Source organism: Phacochoerus africanus, chromosome 1 (genome assembly GCF_016906955.1).
Source record: "Phacochoerus africanus isolate WHEZ1 chromosome 1, ROS_Pafr_v1, whole genome shotgun sequence".
In the NCBI taxonomy this organism is placed as follows: Eukaryota; Metazoa; Chordata; class Mammalia; order Artiodactyla; family Suidae; genus Phacochoerus; species Phacochoerus africanus.
This window is the reverse complement of record NC_062544.1, coordinates 171,833,828-171,853,730: the sequence shown is the minus strand read 5'-3', so window position 1 is coordinate 171,853,730 and position 19,903 is coordinate 171,833,828. Positions and strand designations below refer to the sequence as shown.

The 19,903-nt window shown below is 38.0% G+C and overlaps 2 protein-coding genes across 5 annotated transcripts in view; one reads left to right on the top strand and one right to left on the bottom strand.

The window, feature by feature from the left end:
* Positions 1-19,903, bottom strand: part of MED12L (mediator complex subunit 12L) — a 352,961-nt gene that overhangs the window by 78,378 nt on the left and 254,680 nt on the right. For both annotated transcript variants that reach the window (XM_047784689.1, XM_047784699.1), the window contains 5 exons: positions 10,850-10,997; positions 6,077-6,195; positions 5,284-5,427; positions 3,239-3,402; positions 1,047-1,178 (listed from right to left, as the gene is read on the bottom strand). In XM_047784689.1, the coding sequence (XP_047640645.1) occupies positions 1,047-1,178; positions 3,239-3,402; positions 5,284-5,427; positions 6,077-6,195; positions 10,850-10,997 (707 nt within the window). The remainder of the gene's footprint in view (positions 1-1,046; positions 1,179-3,238; positions 3,403-5,283; positions 5,428-6,076; positions 6,196-10,849; positions 10,998-19,903) is intronic.
* The window catches only part of P2RY12 (purinergic receptor P2Y12), a 47,845-nt gene that overhangs the window by 25,350 nt on the left and 2,592 nt on the right, over positions 1-19,903 (top strand). The window contains exons 2-3 of one of the 3 annotated variants that reach the window (XM_047784735.1): positions 10,914-11,254; positions 19,075-19,244. The gene's annotated coding sequence lies outside the window, so the exon portion shown is untranslated. Of the gene's footprint in view, positions 1-10,604; positions 11,255-19,074; positions 19,245-19,903 lie in introns of those variants that run through there. The other 2 variants (XM_047784742.1, XM_047784726.1) reach the window with 2 other exon arrangements.

Here is a 19,903-nt window from a genome sequence, read left to right as displayed (position 1 = left end):
GTCAGGGAAGTCAAGCTCTGAATGAACTGTGGGAGTGAGCAAGTTAAGTAACAGGGGAAAGCATTACCAGATAGATGACAGTGTGCAAAAGCCCCAAGATGGGAGTGTGCTTAGAGTGTCTGGAAACCAATAAGGAGGTCCCTGCAGTTGAAATGAAGTTAACAGAGGGAAAGAGACAAAAGGCAAGACTGGAACCAACAGATCCTGAGGGCTAGGCAAGAACTATGAATTTTATTCTGAGTACATGAGAAGCCATTAGAAACAAGTCATTCTTGTTTCAAAAGGATAACTTTAGAAGATATGTTGAAAATATGCTCAAGAGAGTCAAGGGTCCAAGTGGGAAAATCTGGGAGAAGGTAATGGTGATGGTCCAACCAAGAGATGAACATGGTGGGAGGGGCAAAGCAATGAAGAGTGGCCAGATTCCAGATGTACCTGGAAGGCAGAGCTCAAAGGATTTAGAACACACTGGATGCAAGGCATGAGAAAGCAAAGAAAACAGCAATTGATCATTCTTTCCTTGTCAGCTTCTAGATTCCAAACTTATTTGGCCAGCTACTACCTTCTCCTTCCCTCCCTCCCCCTACTTACAATTAAACATCTAAATTTCCTCAAATAACATTAAATAAATAAATATGGATTTTCTAGCATCTGTCTACCTGTTGGTGTTGCATATGCTAAGAGGCAGGGAATAACAAGAAGTCAGGGACACTATCTGAAATAGGATGGTCAAAGAGGCAGAGAAGCAAATGCTGAGAGAAAGGAATGATGCAAAGGGTGGGAAACAGGATTCCAAGGGAGATAACAGCAAGCACAAAATACAGAATACTTTCCTCAAGTTTATCTTAAAATTGCAATCAGAGCTAAACAGGCATAGTAGTTTGGAAGAGGAGGTTATAGCTATAGTGAAAGACAATTCAATATGAATTCTGGCAGATAATGATTAGAATTAAATTTCATTATTAAAAAGGATGATAACATTGGTTAGTCCACAAACAAATATGGGCACCATTCTACTCCTATTCTTTTGCCTTTCTTTTACCCACCTGAAGAGGTCTCCAAATTTACTTCTGAGGTGGCTACACGACACGTAGAGATCATAGAGGTAGGCTAAGATACATCTTTCAGGGGAAGAACATTCTGAGGGGTTCACAACATGTTTTACCACACCACACAATCTAAGGAGAAAAACATATGAAGAAATGAGGTGCATATTTTGCTAATATCTATGTTGTCTGACTCTCTTCGAGTGAGAATATGTCCACGTATTACTTGAATAAGGAGAAAGGACGGTTGACACGAATCATTATAGCAATAGTAAGTAATTAAATAAGATACCAGTTTTCTATTAAGATACTGAAACACTAAATTAAAAAAAAAAAAAAACTTCACTGCTGTATAGCAAAGGGAACTATATCTAGTCACTTATAATGGAACATGATGGAGGATAATGTGAGAAAAAGAATATATATGTGTATGTGTGTGTGTGTGTGTGTGTGTGAGACTGGGTCACACTGCTGTACAATAGAAACTGACAGAACACTGTAAACCAACTATAATGGAAAACAATAAAAATCATTTAAAAATTTAAAAAATAAAAATAAAATAAAAAACTTCAGAAATACAATTAACAATATGAAAGAAATTCCTCCACATAGAAGATATGTATGAAGGAATCCATCAGTAAAGTTTATGTGACTAGAACCCAAAGAGAGGTTGCAGGAGAGGATCTCACTTCAAGAAAAAGATTGAGAAATTCAGGAAATTTGTGAAGGGCCTATAACCACCACTTTGTTAAGGAGCAACTTCTTCATATCAGTCAATCTAGGAAGTTCATTTTCAAGACCATGAGCTGGTTCTAGCATGAAATTGAGGAATTCATGGTTTTGAGGTTACATTCTGTTTGTTTATCTAAACTAGAAACATTTCATTTACCTTAATAAGAATTTAAAATCCCTCTTTTAGTTAAGTTCACTATAAAACTTGCAGTTTCAAAGTACCATTACTACTCCAATCCTGTGCCCCTTTCTGCGAATCAAGAGAATGGCCTCTTTGTCCAGAGTTCATACAACACAGAAGTAAACACATGTTTACTTTTGGTCCATCCACCTATTTGTGTGCCTAATTTCACTACCATCTGGCATTCTGCTACATGGTCAGTAATGCTGCACTAGTGTCACTGATGACTCAGATTATTAAAGCTGAAAATGGATTTAGAAATCATCTGATTCAATTTCCTCATTTTAGAAAGAGGGCTTGGGGGCTCAGAAGGGTGATGAAACTTGCCCATGAGGCAAAGAGTTAGTTCACAACAGATCCAAAAGAAGAACTTAGGTCTCCAGAACCCAACCTAGAGCTCCCTCCACTGTTCAGGAGACAGAGGGAAGCTGGAGGGAACCTGGCATGTCAAGGCTGAGAAGGACACTGGGATCACACAAAAACCAGAGGTAGAACTAAGAAATGATGCAAAAAACAAAACAACCCAGCAATATGGCATCCCAAGCTCTGTGAATTGACATGAGCAGATGCAGGCAACTGTTAAAAGCTGTAAATTACAGCAAAAGTTTCCAGCAATTAAGAAAAGTGGATGATTCAATTGGTTGTTACCTATATAAACAAAAAAATATATTTACATTTAATACAAACAATTTATATTTGTGGGTAAAGATGAGTATAAATAGAGAAGAGGCACAGAAATAAACTTCTCTACTAGAGAAGTATAATAACTTTAGCCTCTAAAGGGAGTGATATTAGGTAATTACTTAGTCCAACTTGTCTAACAGTAATAGAGTAAACCTTAGCCTACAATTCACACAAACTGACAAAGATGAACGATTGAAAAAGTCATTTGTTCTAGATTAACTCTTGTCAAAAAAAATTCCTTAATTTATAAAAGGAATGATACTGAAAAAGAAAATCCGTAAGATGCTATGTAGGTAAAGCTTATTTGGTATTGGAGTTTCCAAATAGAAATTGAAATTACATGAACAAAGAAGCAATCATATCTTCACCATTCATAATAAGCCAGGATGCTGGGTAGCTTAAATGATAGCAACTAGGGAGAAAAGTGGGCAGGTGGGCAGAGATAATTTTCGTGCTTTTATCTCCTTTCTAATAAAAAATTTCCTGGGGCAAGTATTCTTTAACTATAACATTTTACGAAACAAACAGTGTGATTTTTTCTCTTAAAACCACTGTAAGATTTCATCACAAACTACAAACTCTAGGATATACCAACCCTTCAAACACCTGGGCTGTCTGCTCAGGATTCAGGATCAGACAACTGTGGTATCGCCTGAGAACAGCCACGATGCAGACACACAGTCCTGTTGTATAACTTCCTGCCAGGCTGGAGGATTTCAGGAGCAGTTCGGCTTCCACAACACTCAGTTCATTTAGGAGCTAAGATGGAGAAAAAATGGAATAAAAATGTAGCTGCTGAAACAAATAGGAACATTTATTTTGACAAACCACAGATATACTGTCATTCTAAAACTATTTGATCTCCTTCCTTACCTTGCCCCAGGCCTATATACATATACAGCTACAATCTCAGCATCAAACTGGTTTTTACTTTTAATCCTTTATCAAATTGCAGAGCTTCTCCCCTGTCTAGATATCATGGTCCATGCAATCAGGAAGTATCCAATACCGAAATGGTTACCAAGACTTTACAGTAGCCCAAAGTTCTAGACTGGATAATTTCAGGGAAGATCATCCCCACCTCTGACTTTTTATTAAAATGGAAGTTATTTATCATTATTTTCTTTTTATTAACAAAGCTAATACCTCCAATAGAATAAGTAAAACAAACCAAGTTTTATTTCTATTCACCAATAACATAGTAAGTGAACTCAAGTATATGTATAAGAAAAATAGTGGAACAATGAGTAAGCTTTCATTTTTTTTTCCTCGTACCTAAAATATACTCTATTAGAAGCAGCAAACATTCACCTTTGCTTAAGCAAAATATAGAAGACAAAAAAGAATACTTGCAAAACTTTCAAATTTTAAAGTGACTATTATTATATTTTAGCACCAATTATAAGCATTTAATTAAAAACTATGAATATAGCTGCAATTAAAATGCTAGTTGAATACTGTTGACTCAGAATGTCTCATTTACTCAAAAATGCATTGGTGCCATGAGATATCACCTCACACCAGTCAGAATGGCCATCATTAATAAATCCACAAATAACAAGTGCTGGAGGGGGTGTGGAGAAAAGGGAACCCTCCTACACTGGTGGTGGGAATGTAAACTGGTACAGCCACTATGGAGAACAGTTTGGAGATACCTTAGAAATCTATACATAGAACTTCCATATGACCCCACAATCCCACTCTTGGGCATCTATCCGGACAAAACTCTACTTAAAAGAGACACGTGCACCCGCATGTCCATTGCAGCACTATTCACAATAGCCAAGACATGGAAACAACCCAAATGTCCATCGACAGAGGATTGGATTCGGAAGATGTGGTATATATACACAATGGAATACGACTCAGCCATAAAAAAGAAGGACATAATGCCATTTGCAGCAACATGGATGGAGCTAGAGAATCTCATACTGAGTGAAATGAGCCAGAAAGACAAAGACAAATACCATATGATATCACTTATAACTGGAATCTAATATCCAGCACAAATGAACATCTCCTTAGAAAAGAAAATCATGGACTTGGAGAAGAGACTTGTGGCTGCCTGATGGGAGGGGGAGGGAGTGGGAGGGATCGGGAGTTTGGGCTTATCAGACACAACTTAGAATAGATTTACAAGGAGATCCTGCTGAATAGCATTGAGAACTTTGTCTAGATACTCATGTTGCAACAGAAGAAAGGCTGGGGGAAAAATGTAGTTGTAATGTATACATGCAAGGATAACCTGACCCCCTTGCTATACAGTGGGAAAAAAAAAAAAATGCATTGGTGGCTCATTTAAATTGTATAATTCCAGAGTTTCCACTGTAGTGTAACGGGACCAGTGGTGTCTCTACAGCACCAGGATGTAGGTTCGATCCTCAGCCTGGTACAATGGATTAAAGGATCTGGTACAGCTGCAGCAATGGCATAGATTGCAACTGTGGTACATCATAGGTTGCAATTGTGGCTCAGATCTGATCCCTGGCCTGGGAACTCCATATGCCATGGGGTAGCCAAAAAAGACAACACACACATATAAATATACATACACACACACACACACAGTTATATACAACTTGCACAATGCCTAATAGGCTTGCTTTTTTAAAAATGAGAGAAATAGGATCACTTTGACACCTGTATTGCAAAGTCAATTAGTCCATTTATATTCAGTGCTGGTTCCATGAGATCAAAGATGAGCTGAATATGGTGAGCCAATGGGAGATGATAGGATGTTCCTGATGCAAAGCTTGTGATCTGTTCCAGCACATTGTTGGAGATCTATGCAAAAAGAAATAAACCAAAAATAAACACATAAATAAAAGGTGAAAGTAGCTGTAAGATCAATATTCCAAATAACTGTTATTTATTAAGTTATTTTAATTTTTAGGTAAGAAGTGTGAATTTATATGTGATACTACTTAGAAGAAAGTTGAAACATATTGCTATGGAAAACAAAACCATGTACAAATAATATCCTTAAAATAACTATAATTTGAAGAAATAAACCAAGCTTTCATTAAGATCAAGACCTAAATACCTAAGACAAAACAACTCTAAGTGCCAATTAATTTCCAGATGACATTTATTTGACTACCAATGAATTTGTAAAAAAAAAAAAAAAAAAAAAGACTTGGTTTCTTCTCAATCACATAGTATTTTATCTCTGTTATCAATAGTAATGTAGGACTAAAATGTAATAAGTATCGCATTAGAGATTATTTTATATAGTGTTGATTATTATAAGGTAAAAATATTTCCATGATAAAAACTAATGCATCTGAGGAAGACAACTGACACTTAAAACTGAGCTACTCAGTAGTATGTTATGCTTCCATAAAATAAAACCACCAAGGTTGAAAACATACTGCATGAAAGAGATTTTTAAGGAAATACCCCCAATGCAAAATAAAACAGCTTCAATGTCTACCTGAGATGTCACTTGATGTTGATCAAAATATGAAAGGAGTTGAAGTTTAGTGAACACTGTCTCCAGAGTTGGAAATGCTTCCTGTTTATTCTTACGGGCTTTTTGTCCTTCATCTCCAACTAAATAAATACACAATAGATACATTATTTTCTATTCAATAGAAGCTCTTGACTATTTAATGGATACTTTTTTTTTTTTTTTGGTATTTTTAGGGCTGCATTCGCAGCATGTGGAGCTTCCCAGGCTAGGGATCTAATAGGAGCTGTTGCTGCCAGCCTACGCCAGAGCCACAGCAATACCAGATCTGAGATGCATCTGCAACCTACACCACAGCTCACGGCAACACCAGATCCTTAACCCACTGAGTGAGGCTGGGGATCGAACCCGCAACCTCATGGTTCCTAGTCGGATTTGTTTCCACTATGCCACGACGGGAACTCCGATTTAATGGATACTTTTAAATTGAAGTATCATACACACATGGAAATGTGTACACACTCACTCAATTTCAAAAAAAATAAATTAATTCATGTAATGAAACTCGAATTTAAAAAATCACACACCAAAACTCCAGAAGAGCTCTCAAGTTTCCTGTAGTCACTCCTCCCTCCCCAGTGAACCAAGATTCTGACCTCCGAAGGCCTAGGTTAATACTGCTCACTTTGGAACTTTATATAAATAGAATCATACAATATATTATTTTTACATCTGGCATCCTTCACTCAATATGATGCTTCTGAGAGGGATCCATGTTGCTGTAAATTTATTTATTTAAAAAAAAATCAACTTCTGTATTATGCCTAGATTTTGGCTATTAATGAGAAGTCCCTCCAAAAACATTTCTCACCCACTGACTTTTTAAATTCAGTATCAACAATGAATGGCAAAAAAAAAAAAAAAAAAAAATCACCCAGGCTCACACTGATGTAATAGGAAGTTTCACTGGCATCTTCTTGGGAGAGTCCCAAATGTTTAGTATGTAAAAAAGTAAATTTACACAATCCCTAACTTTTTTAGGTAGGAAGGTATTAAATCTCTCTACATTAATGGAAAAGTGCTACCTTTGTCAATTTAGCATGAAGAAGTTTGAAGAAAATTCCAACAAGAAATATTATAAATACAGCTCATCCCAGGGGGACTCTTGCTTTTAATAGCTCTAAGGATAAGATCCAGAAATACTGAGGTCCTATTTTAAAATCTTTTTAATATATTTGTGTGTTACAAATACAAATCTAGAAACAAGGAGTTCTCCTATGGCTCATTGGGTTAAGGATCCAGTGTTGACACTGTAGCATCTTGGGTCCCTACTGTGGTGTGGGTTCCATCCCTCACCTGGGAGCTTCTAATGACAGACAAGGCCAAAAAAAAAAGGGCGGGGCATAAAAACAGAAAGGAAATATTGGATTATACAGAATATAATCATTTCCAACACTCTGACCCTAAGTACTCAAAGGCTCCTGAGCCAAAAGCCCTCTCACTCACATCATCTTATTTGGGAAAGTTTAATTTCAGAGATCAAAGGTCATTTTACAGATGTTTTTCTATTAGAGACACAGGAACAATTTCACTAAACCCCAAAGGTCCTGCTAATTGCAAATGTAAAGTTTTCAGAAAACAATGTTAGAAGGAAAGAGACTTCTCTTTCAACAATAAGCAATTATGGTTTAGGGGCAAAAGACCAGCAAAAGACCTAGGCTGTTTTGCTTCCTGAAACAAACAAACGTAGACTTTAAAAGGTTCTGAGTAACATAAGGTATAAGATTGCATATCACTTTTGTCAAACACCACCGAATATAATGCAGAGAGTAAGAACTAAGAAGTTCCTTAAACCCATTTGTTTTCCAGTACCTAGTCTAAAGGTACAAGTGTGGAATTTTGCCTTCAATATAGCTGCCCACACATCATGGGCATGTTTAAAATATCCAAGTTTTGCTTTTTCATTTACTAACGGCATTGATCCCAGGCTGAAAGTTTACAGCAAGAGTCTTAGGTACCATATGCTTTACAAGCAAAATTAATGCATTTTTTATTGTCCTTTCTGTGACCAAAACAAATAAACAAGCAAAAGTAACAGACTGGAGGAAGTAGATGCAGCATTAGAGTTCATAAATGCCTTTTTTTTTTTTTGGTTTGTTTACATAAATAGGCTCTATTTACTTACACATAGCCAAATTCTTATAGCCTCATATAAAAAAAGATGCAAATGAGTCTTGGCAATCTACACTCACTTTGAAAGAAAAATCTAAGAAATTAGTGATGGTTCTCAGAGAATATTCATTTCAATGACATCCACATAAGTAACACTACAGCCATAATTCATAGATTCCTCTGTTAATTTGCTTTCAAATTAATAATGCATAGATCTGTTTTATGTTAATTTGCTTTCAAAACATGTATTATGGCTCTCTTGTTGCTTAATTTTGGATTTCCTTTTTAAAAAATCTCTAATCCTGAAGTTTTGGCTTTTGCTGTGATGGTAAGCTTTGTTAATGTTTTCAAAAGATACAACACTGACAAGCAAAGATAATTCTTCAATGTAAACATAAAATGAGATTTGACCATGTTCAATAGAAATGTCAATTCAACTTTAGATTATAAATCCCCACCACCACCCAACCTGCCGTAAGGCCTAGCTGACCTGAGAGCACTCCCAATAAGTTCCTCAGAATCATGTTTTTATGTGTTACCAGAAATTAAATACACGTTAATACAACCTCTGTTTTCTTGCCTTACCAGCACACTGGGTTTTAAGTAGAGATTTAAACTTAGGACTGTTTATCAGAATGCAGCTCACTATATCCCAAATTAACCTATTTCTGGTTGAGGAATTTTAGCTAATGTAGGAAAGACAAAAATCTCCACCGAAGAAGCCCCTCTCTCAGTGGTGCATCTATTATCATTGTCTCAAAATTAGCATGGAACAACAATAACTGTCTCCTGGTGAGTTCACAAGCAAGAACTGACTATGTAAGAGACTGGAACAAAGATAGGATAGACAATAGTCTGGCATTAAAAAAAAACTCTCTGTAAAGGAAGTAGACTCAGCAGAAAAGAATACCACATTGCTTCCTTCCCCATCCCACTCCTCTCAGCCTTCCAAAACCCAAAACTTTCACAGGAGCTAGAAAGACTCTCTAAAATTAATTTAGGTGAAGCAGGTATTACTGAACCTTCTAAAGGAGCTGGTGCCCATTCCATTCCCCAATATGCGAAAAGTAGTTTCAAATATCCTTTGCTAGCTAGCTGCAGGGCTTCAAAACTTAAAACAACAGACCAACAGTTTCTCTTAGAGCACTGCTTCCCCTCTCCTCAATCTCAAGGACAGGCCAATACCAACAGGGTTTCATTTCCCTTCCATAAGCCCATGGAGCCAGTGTAGCACAAGCTCCTTAAGTGACCACGGAAGGGAGTTAGGGAATGTGATGCAAGTCATACAAAGGTAGTCTTCCCACTGTGTTCATCAGATAGCATTCAGACTGAAACCCTCATACCTTATTTCTGTATGTACATAACAACTGATAGAGAGGAAAGAAATCTATAGGCATTGGTTATACCTGTTATCTTTTTGCAAGAAAGATCTAGTATGGATCACCTCTAGTAATTCATCCAATTAAAGTCTTAAAGACCAGATCGCTTGTGGAGAGGTTGTCCTGGTTGAATGGTTAATGAATCCGACTAGGAACCATGAGGTTGCGGGTTCAATCCCTGGCCTTGCTCAGTGGGTTAAGGATCCGGCGTTGCCGTGAGCTGTGGTGTAGGTTGCAGACACGGCTCGGATCCTGAGTTGCGGTAGTGTAGGCCGATGGCTGCAGCTCCAATTTGACCCATAGCCTGGGAATCTCCATATGCCATGGGAGCAGCCCTAGAAAAAGGCAAAAAGACAACAACAACAAAAAAAGCTTGGGTAAAGAGTATTACAAGTATTGGCATAGTATTACAAGTATTGGCATTAATGAGCAAAGACCCAATTTCCTTTTTACTTGAATCTTTTGGAGATGTGGGTATCCTCCACTACCTAGAACAATCATTCTTCGGAATATCATAAGAAAGATCAGCCACTACAGTATCATGATTTTTAATCATCCTATAAATATGAGTACCCAAAGCAAACTACAGACTTGAAAAGTAATGTAATTGGGGAAATGAACCTTGTCCAGAAGAAGAGTTTTCCAACTCATTCTTCAGTGCTTCATGTTATGACTACTGTAGAAAATTTAGGAAGTTTTGGGGAGTTCCCTTAGTGGCTCAGGGGTTAGCGAACTCAACTAACATCCATGAGGTTGTGGGTTCGATCCCTGGCCTTGCTCAGTGGGTTAGGGATCTGGCACTTCCATGAGCTGTGGTGTAGGTCACAGACACGGCTCAGATCCTGCATTGCTGTGGCTGTGGTGTAGGCCAGCAACTACATCTCCTATTGGACTCCTAGCCTGGGAACCTCCACACGCCACGGGTGTGGCCCTAAAAAGACCAAAAAAAAAAAAAAAAAGAAAGAAAGAAAGAAAGAAAAGAAAAAAATTAGGAAATTTGAAAAAAGGAGGAGCAAATAAAAATCACCTATATCTACCTAGAGAAGGTGCTACTTTAATGCAAGGATTACTATAAATGGAACCAAGGCCATGAAATTTCAGTGTGCTTATTCATATTTCAATGTGACAGTCATTGGGGAGAGGAAACACTTTGCTGACAGTACCAAGAATGACTTGGATAAAGACTGTGCTGAAGGGGGGAGACAGCAGACAGCATGATGGGGGCAAATGCATCAGTGCGCTTTACCCCCTGGCTCTGTGGTGCTCTTCTTATTTAGGATTTTCAAAATATCTTTGGTAATCTTCTTCAGCTGATGCCTGGCTTCGTCACGCTCTTTGCCCACTCCATAAAGAAGGATTGTGCGCTGGTTACATTCATGACTTGAAGATTCATCCTGAAAAACAGAAAATGCATTTTGAAACCCTTGTTTACAGGGATGGGGTTCATGGACATGAAATGCACTAACCGCAGCGCCTCCATGCTGGCTCGTGCAGTGGTGGCAACCTGCCTACCTCTCATTTCACCTCAACCTCCACTGGCAACACCCTTGTCTTTCCAGTTTGGAACTTGCTAAAGTTAAAAAAAAAAAAAAAAAGTGTCAACTGACCTGAAGGCTTAATAGATGCAGTTGATGTGGGCGTGCCTTACAGAGTAAGTTTTGACTCTTGATTGTTTAAAATTTAACATGATGTTAATTTCACATCATATTACATACTATCTAGTTATATTTTTTCCCTTATGGAAAATGTTATTTCTTAGTAATCTTGGCTTTATATATACAGCATCATTAAACATTTTGTATTTAGAGAAAAAGATCTTGCTAGGATCCTTTAAGTGCTTTTATTTAAAAAAAAAAAAAGTTCCCTTGACTTCCAACATGGCTGCCAACATGTATATTTCTTTCCAAATGGCAAAACAATAAACAGTATGGGTCTCATTAGGTGTGAGGAAAACAGATGGAAATGCAAATACATTCTGACACCACCATCCTCTTCTGGACCACCTCCGTACCTCTGCTCCACAGACACAGTGAATTTAAGCACTATTTTTCCCACAGGGGCAAAGAAATTAATTACTTAGAGCATCTTAAAAACATATGCACTTCTAAAAACACTCCTTAGCCAACATTATATAGTCCAAGATGTATCCTTTCTTACACCCGGTTTTGAAAATTTTTCTACCTCAATTTCTCTCTTGGAGCCCATACTCATCCCTCTTCTTAGTAAAATTCCCAGCTCTATCTTTAAGTTCACCTCCTTTTCTTACCACTTATACACATTTGCCCCTGTGAGGTACTTACTCTTCCTAACATTATCTAAAGGGCTCACATGAGGAAAGTTTTGTTCCCAGGAAGATGAACTGTACTGTGTACATACAAATTAGTGGTGGCTACAAAAAAAGAGCAAAATCCTTGTGACTTAGAGAACTCCAATGTTCAATTTGAAGTACTCCACATGTGTACTCTGCACAAAGCAGCATTTTGCTTCTTATAGTTTTAATGTAAGAGCCTGTTTCCTCTGCCCCTAGTCTCCTCTTGTCATTCTGTCTCTCACCTGCCTTCACTCAAGGCACCACTTCTTGCGTTGGTTCCTTTTTTATAATATTCTACCAGAAACATAGTTTGCATACCCTGCCAATCTATCTTGCTACCACATCCTCAAATAATTAATATTTCAGGTGTGTAAATCTGCCTCCCTTAAAAAAAAAAGAAAAAGAAAAAGCTAGGATCAAGTCTTTTCTAGAAGCTGTTATTTAATATCCTGAGTTTCAAATCTCCCTCAAAGTTTCAAAAGATAGACCTAAACACAGGATAAAGTTGACATAAGTAGTAATCCCTATATTTCAATGACTAAATCACTTTGTTAATCTCCAATTTTTGTTGTTGTTACACAGCACTAATGATACACTTTGTATCTGGCAGGATGTGTACACATAAGCCCTACAATGGGAACAGGATGGCACTAAGGAAACTGTACAAAACTCAGATGCAGGTCATGTACCCTGGTGATTATATGCAGTTAAGGCAACTGTCAAATGATTCTGATGCAAACTTTTGTGTGACGGGTAATGGCAAGATGTTAGCAAAGTTATTCAACAGCTGTATATAGATTATCTACCTATACTCTTTAAGACAAGGTAGAAGAACCCTGAGAAAATGCAAGGATGAAGGTCCGTGATTTTAAGGAGTGTTGATTCAGCATCATACACGTAGCATCTGCAGAGCCTGGAGGTCAAATAGGGATGGTAAGGGGAGCTATCCTGGAAAGATTCATGTGTTTATCACAAACACACAGGGTACTATGGCTTCACACTGTCCCAATTACAGCCCAGGCTCAGGGTAAGAGAAAGCTGGGACTGTGTTCAGAGTGGGATGCTTGCCAGCACCACAGTCTTGCACAGTGAGCCTTTTGAAGAGTCTTCCTCTGAAAAACGCTTAACACTACCTTTCTTGTAAGGTTTTGGTGAGAACTGAGATGAGTGTAAAATGCAGATCGGACACAGCGCCCCCTGTCGTCCAATGGTATTACTGCACCTCCACGTCTCCCCTGCAGGCACCCGAACCACCCTGTGCTGCAGGACTCAACATTTCCCAGAGGCACCAGCAACTTCCTTTCTTTGCTGTTGCTCCTCTCACCACCTGAAATACTCTGAACAGCCTCAAATGTACTTGTGGAAATGCTATGCATGATGACAGCATCTGGTCCTTCCCTCTGTAAACTCAGTTTAGTGAAAGCCCCCACCACAGTGCTGGAAGGGTGGGCAGGAGAGCCTTTGGAGCACTTATAACAGTGTAATTCACTTATTTTCTAGTCATCTGTTTAATGTCTGTCTTCCCCACTAGACCGTCAATTTTGCGAGAACCCCAGGACTGCTTTATTCACACTTATATTCTCCTTAATTGGCACAGACTAGGCACTCAATATTTGTTGACTGCATGAAATAATGAATAAAGAAATGGATTAATGAAAAAACACGTAACCAAAAAAATGGTGTAAGGATGAAGAACAAAAACTAGTTTTGTAGGAAACTTAACCCGATTACTGTTGACAAAATTGAAGAGGAGAAATGATGGGCTGAGAGAAAGTCATACTAAAAAGTTTTTGGGTGTAAACTAGGTCTTAGTGGTGGGAATAAAAAGTAAGAAGCAAAATCAAGAGGTATCTGAAGAAAGTTAGGAAAGGATCAACATCTGCGTGAATGTGCATCTCACTGGATTTCAAGATAGATTCACTAGATAAAATTTGTTGGTGGGGGTGTAGGTTATAAGGGCAGAGAGCTCATGAATTCACCTTTAGGTGAGAGGAATTCAAGGGGTAAGTGGAAACATTACAAATGTCTAGTAGGTGGTTGGACACAGGACTAATGCAGAAGTGTCAGCTTAGGGTTAAGAGCAATATGTCACTGGAAGGGGTTCAAAACCCTCATATTCCTTTTGGCAGGACGTGGGGAAAAGAGAGCTGAGAGAGTAAAAGGGATAAATCAGCCATCAAATGATGCACACATTGCTATAATTAATAAGCAAACAAGTCAAGGTCTAGTTGAGAGATGGGGACAGTTAACAACAGGGAACATCAACAGTGTTGAATACAGTAAGAAATCATAATGGATGTTGGCTTCTCTGACTTAAACAAACAAACAAACAAATGGGTGAACCTCAAAAGAGAAGTTTCTCTAGAGTGGTAGGGGCAGAGAGCAGGAAACCGGAGGCTGAAGTAAGAGCAAATGGTGAAATTGAGACAGTGAAGGAAGTAATTAACCCACATTTACTAGCAGTTGAGTGTAAACAATAATAATCGTTTAGAGAAAAGTGATCATTGTACTAGGATAATCAGTGACACACTCTAGTTGCAAAGTAGTGTTTCAAATGTGTCTCCATAAAGGAAATCCGTATTGGAGGGCAGATAACTGACAAAGAAAATTGGCAACAGTGACCTCTTGTCTGGATTAACTTCAAAAGAAAGACAAGGACATCCTTCTACTTAATCACAGAGGAAAAAAGGAAAGAAATTGGTGAAAATACAGGGAAATCTGGAGGTGAAGAAGTGAGGAACCGGAGGAGGCTTGTATTTCTTCATTGACTCTGCTATGTTCAGGGAATTTGGCCAGAAGCAAAGCAGTTGTGAGGTGAGAGTAAGGGGATGGAATTAATACGCAAGAAAAGCATGCAGTTTTTTGGGGGGGAAAAAAGACACTGGTCAACCTCTATATAAGGTGTCAAGACTGTGTTTCTAACAGTTATTATTTTGGGGAAACCATGATAGCTGTTGCTAATCTTCAAAGAGGAAAGGCAAACATGTTTTAAAAGCAATTATTTTACAATTACTTTACAATAGCCTATAACATCAAGTTTTTGTACTCGTAGAAAATGCACAGGTCTTCAAATAGCAATTTACATGTAAGAATAAGGTCTGCCAGAAAATGGATCAAATATTCCCAAAGGTATCAATGAGTTCTACTCCTTCATCTAGGTGTTAAAACACCCTCAAGTTGCATAGTTGTTAAAGATCAGTACAAAAGAATTATTCTCGTTGATACCCTGAAGAACACATTTGTTGGACAGGACAAAGAATCAATAGGACAGTCTATGGAAGTCTAGGTACCCCTTTCACACCAGCCTGCTGCTGTCCTTGGGTAAAACAAGTCACCTCCCAGGAGTTCCCACTGTGGCTCAGCAGGTTAAGGACCCAACATTGTCTCTCTGAGGATGTGATTCAATCCCTGGCCTTGCTCAATGAGTCGAGGATCCTGAGTTGCCACAGGCTACAAGCTGTGGCATAGGTCTATTGTTGCTGTGGCTGAGGTGTAGGCTGGCAGCTGCAGCGCTGATTCAACCCCTAGCCCGGGAACTTCCATATGCAGCAGGTGCAGTCCTAAAAAGACAAAACAAAAAGCAAACAAACCAACAAAAACAGGTCACCTCCCTTACAGAACACTTCCCTTGTAAACTGAATTCTGAAAATCTTATCCTCCAGATCATTTAATTTCTTCAGCTAGTATCTCACATTCATAAAGACTTAACCGACTTCAAAAAATCAGGAGCTGTGGTGTAGGTTGCAGATGTGGCTTGGATTTGGGGCATAGGGCAGCATCTGCAGCTGATTCAAACCCCAGCCTGTGAACTTCCATATGCCACACATGTGGCCCTAAAAAGCCAAATAATAATAATGATTAAAAAATAAAAAAATAGAGGATGTACATCCCAAAACTCTGGAAGGCTTGTTATACTATAGCAATTAAAATATGTCTCTTGAGCAAAGTGTCCTGGAGTTAACTGAAGTCTGATATTAACCACATTCATTTCTTTAAAATAAGTGATTAGAAATGTTGCCAAAACATGTGTGTGCTCACAAAGATGTGTTGTGGTGGGGAGATTATTAGAGGTGGGTACTGTACTCTCCTTCCCCCTATGATCACTATTTCTTTTAGCTGAAACTTTCAATGTACCACATTACTCCGTCCAGAATAAAATACATTCAAATAAATGATACATCAGTAATAAGCCTTCAGCTGGTGGGTGGAGAATGGGTGTGCACATGCATGAGGAGGTTGTGTAAAAGGAACAGGAAATTAGCAGCTTCTTCTCATCAGTAACTACATCTGACCTGGAATAATTTTTCTAAATCAGGAAAATCAGAGACTCCTTTAATTAGATGTGTAAAAGCATGTTTTGCTCTTCAATAGCCTTAAGCCCACAGTATGGCAGAAATGAGGCCTTTATCCAACAAACTCAGAGCATCCTAGGGGCATAATGATTTTTAAGTGGGTAAACTATACATACTAATCCTCTGCTTTCAAGCAAAACACTCAAGACAAGGATGTCAAATAACTGGATCACCAAATATATATATATATAGCTGAATATCCCGATATCCAAGACTCCTTACTACTGAAATTTATCTTACATCTAACTTAAATTTCTGTACTCTAACAGGTAGCCAAGCTAGATGACATTAGCAATATCCTAAAATGCACATGCTTAATCAAAACATTCACTAAGGTCAACATGACTGCATTTCAAACCCAGAACCTATTAGAGCTAAAATAGCTTGAGAGCTAATCCAATGGCTTCATTACCTTGCCATCCTCCTGCCTCAACCAGATTTCACAAGGACCACAGGATCCTAACCACTTCAAGGCATAGCCCTCTCTGTTCACAGTAATCCCATTTGAAGCAAATACATAGTTTCAGATAAGCAGACAGACCACCTTCAGTAAGAAACCAATAAAACCACTTGCATGTAAAAATTCTGGAGTATATACTCTTAACTCACTTTCCTAAAAGTCATCTCAATCGGTGACAATAACCCTATCGGTCAAAGCCAGTCATGTTCCCAACGGTAATCCATACAAACACAAACTGCATGTGGTGGTGGTGTCAATCACTAAGAGGCTGAAGTGCATGCTTGCCCCTCCCTCTGTGTGTATGAAAACATACTTATATAAACTGAGACACTTCTCAAAGATTTCAGTCACATTCAGGTCAACTGGGCTAAATGGTAATCGGTAGTCATCCTCCAAGGGGAAAATACTACCAGAAGTTTCACAGACAGGTGTGGCTGGGAATTAAAATCAGAGGGCAGAGAATGTTAATTTATATCAAGACCTTTCACATACCCCTCACATCCCTGGTTGTAAGCCCTTTAGGAATTTGGAAATATAAATCCTCTATAAAGCAGTATGATATAAGTCCTCTGAATTAGTGTTCCTTTAGTATGGCATGTTGATTTGTTGAAAATAATCATGATTTTTTTTTTCCCCCCACACACCTCCTTTCATCTGAAGATTTTAGAAACATTTCACAAACATCATTTCAAGTTTACAATCTGGTGTAAAGGCAAGTATAACTCCTATTTTCTTCAAGGAAGTACAGCCATTCCAAGCATGGCATTCACCTCTCACCCCTGGGCCTCAGTGAGGGGGTGGGGCCTGGGGAGAGGTTGCAGAGACAGCGAGATGGGGAAGGATTTTATAAACAGTGGTCACAGATGCAGGCTCTGGGATCAGACAGCCTGGGTGGGAATGGGGTCTCTAACTTCACTGCTCTGCTCCTCAGTCATCCAGAGAATGGAAATAAGACAAAAGCATACTTCAGAGAATTAACTGAGATTGTAACATGAGTTAATTCATGATGACATAAGAAATAAGATGTTGGCTATTGTTAGGCTGAAGAGCATGTAGTATAAAAGTTTTCTCAAAATGTATTTTGTGTTTCCAAACTGACAAATACGTTACTTTTCCAAGAGTATACGATCAAACTGACCACTGTAGATAGAGGACAGATGGGGACCATCATGTGACTGGACATTTCCAACTGGAAATCACCTAAACTCTTAGCTTGATTTTACATTCTTAGTGCCAACAAAATTCTCAGGCGGTTTAAATCAGTGGTCTTCACACTTTACTGTCTGTGCGGATCACTCGGAAGGCTCATTAAACTATAGGGGAGGGGTGTACCCCAGAGCTTCTGATCCACTGGGGCTATGCTGGTGCTTAAGCAAGTGCGTTTCTCATGACTTCCCCGATTTACACTGATCTGCTGTTCCATACTTTAAAAACCATTGTTGAAGATTATCTAACAAACACAGGTGCAGACACACTCGAAATTCAGAAGAAATAACAGAAACATGTTCACAGCAAAGACACCTACCCAAGTGGATCTGCTGGTAACAAACATATAGTTTGAAATACTGTGCGAGGGTGTACACGTGCATGGGTTACCACAACAATAGTTATATAAAGGTAATAGTGATATAAGAATCCTTTCATTTAATAATATACTTCCTGAAAGAAAAACAAAGTCAAAAGAAAAATAATAGTAATTTGTTTTATGTTTACATTCTAGCCCAGAAAAGCATGAAAGGCACTGTGTAATAAACCTGGTAATGGATACAACTCTTTCTCTTTCCTAATGTAATTTTAGAATCTTAAAATTTTTAATGGGAGGAAACTGTGTCACCTACAAAGACTTGATCAAACACAGATTTAAAATAATGACATTATTAACCAGGAAAAAAAACAAAGAGCAAGAGACTTAACATCCCCAACAAGCACACATTTCGAGTTAATGTGATTATTTGTTAAAAGGCAATATATCACCCAATGTTGCACATAATATGTTTTCAGGTAAACAGCTATCTGAGAAACAAGTCTGTAACCTTCTCTAGGAAGTGGATGTTGAAAGGCTTGATCTCAACTTGGATTTATCATTTGCACGGGATATAACCCCAAAGAACGCACAAAGCATCAACTCTATGGCAGGTTTCAGGAAAAACCCACAAGATTTTAAATTGCTTTTTAAAAGATGACTTCTCACCCACCCTGCCCCACATTTCCCAGGGAAATAAAAGCAGAAGTCCTAAAAACGGCCAGACGGAAATACAGTGTCTGGAGAGCTTTGGGTCCACAGCATTTGAAGGTAATTTCTGACTATAAAGTCAGTCCTCTTCCTCTCTCCTTCTATTTCTCTCTAGATCACTCAAGACCTTACTGGTGAAAGCTCAGCAGATTCTCCATAATAGTGTTAAGAGCTGAACTAAGGCAGACTAGGACAAAAGGAAAATACCAGATGCTACTCTGCAGGCTGTATTAACTACCACTTACTGGATACATTCAAATCCTTCAGAGTCAACAGAGGAACCAGGTAAATTTACACCTAGAAGTGTTTGACAAGTATATGTATCTGTCTTATGATGTGTATGTAAACTTTTTTCAAGTTTTCTTCAAGTTGAAACCTTTAATAACAATATCAATGCAAGTACTTATTTGGAATATAAATTAAAATAAGAGCTGTATTAATGGTTTTACAGATAATCTTAACTTCTTCATTAAAAAAAGTTTTCAGAACATGGAAATAAAAATCAAATGGACTTACTTATTTTACCTTGAGTGTAAAATGAGATTTATATAATAGGCAGGGGGAGCCGAAATTCTCAATATCAAGAATACTTATTTAATAAGTTATAGTCCATGCAAAATGAACATTTCCTAAGTAGAATTTTCAAGACAATCAAGGAATAAACAAAGACAAATAACAGGAGCAAGGAAGGTTAAATCTTCTTGTGTCAAATACTGGGATTTGTTAATTATTATTATTTTTTAAGTTAAAGAGGTATGGAGGTGTTGAAAATTGAAGCCATACTGTGACATGAATATTTACTTGTTTTACTTTCAGTAATTAAAGGACAGAAAAAAGAATTCCATTGATATTTTGGGGAACTTAGTGCTACATTTGTCATATTTAAATCTTTTAAATGGAAGTTTTTTTAAAATTTAGATATTTGTACTTTTAACATTACTATG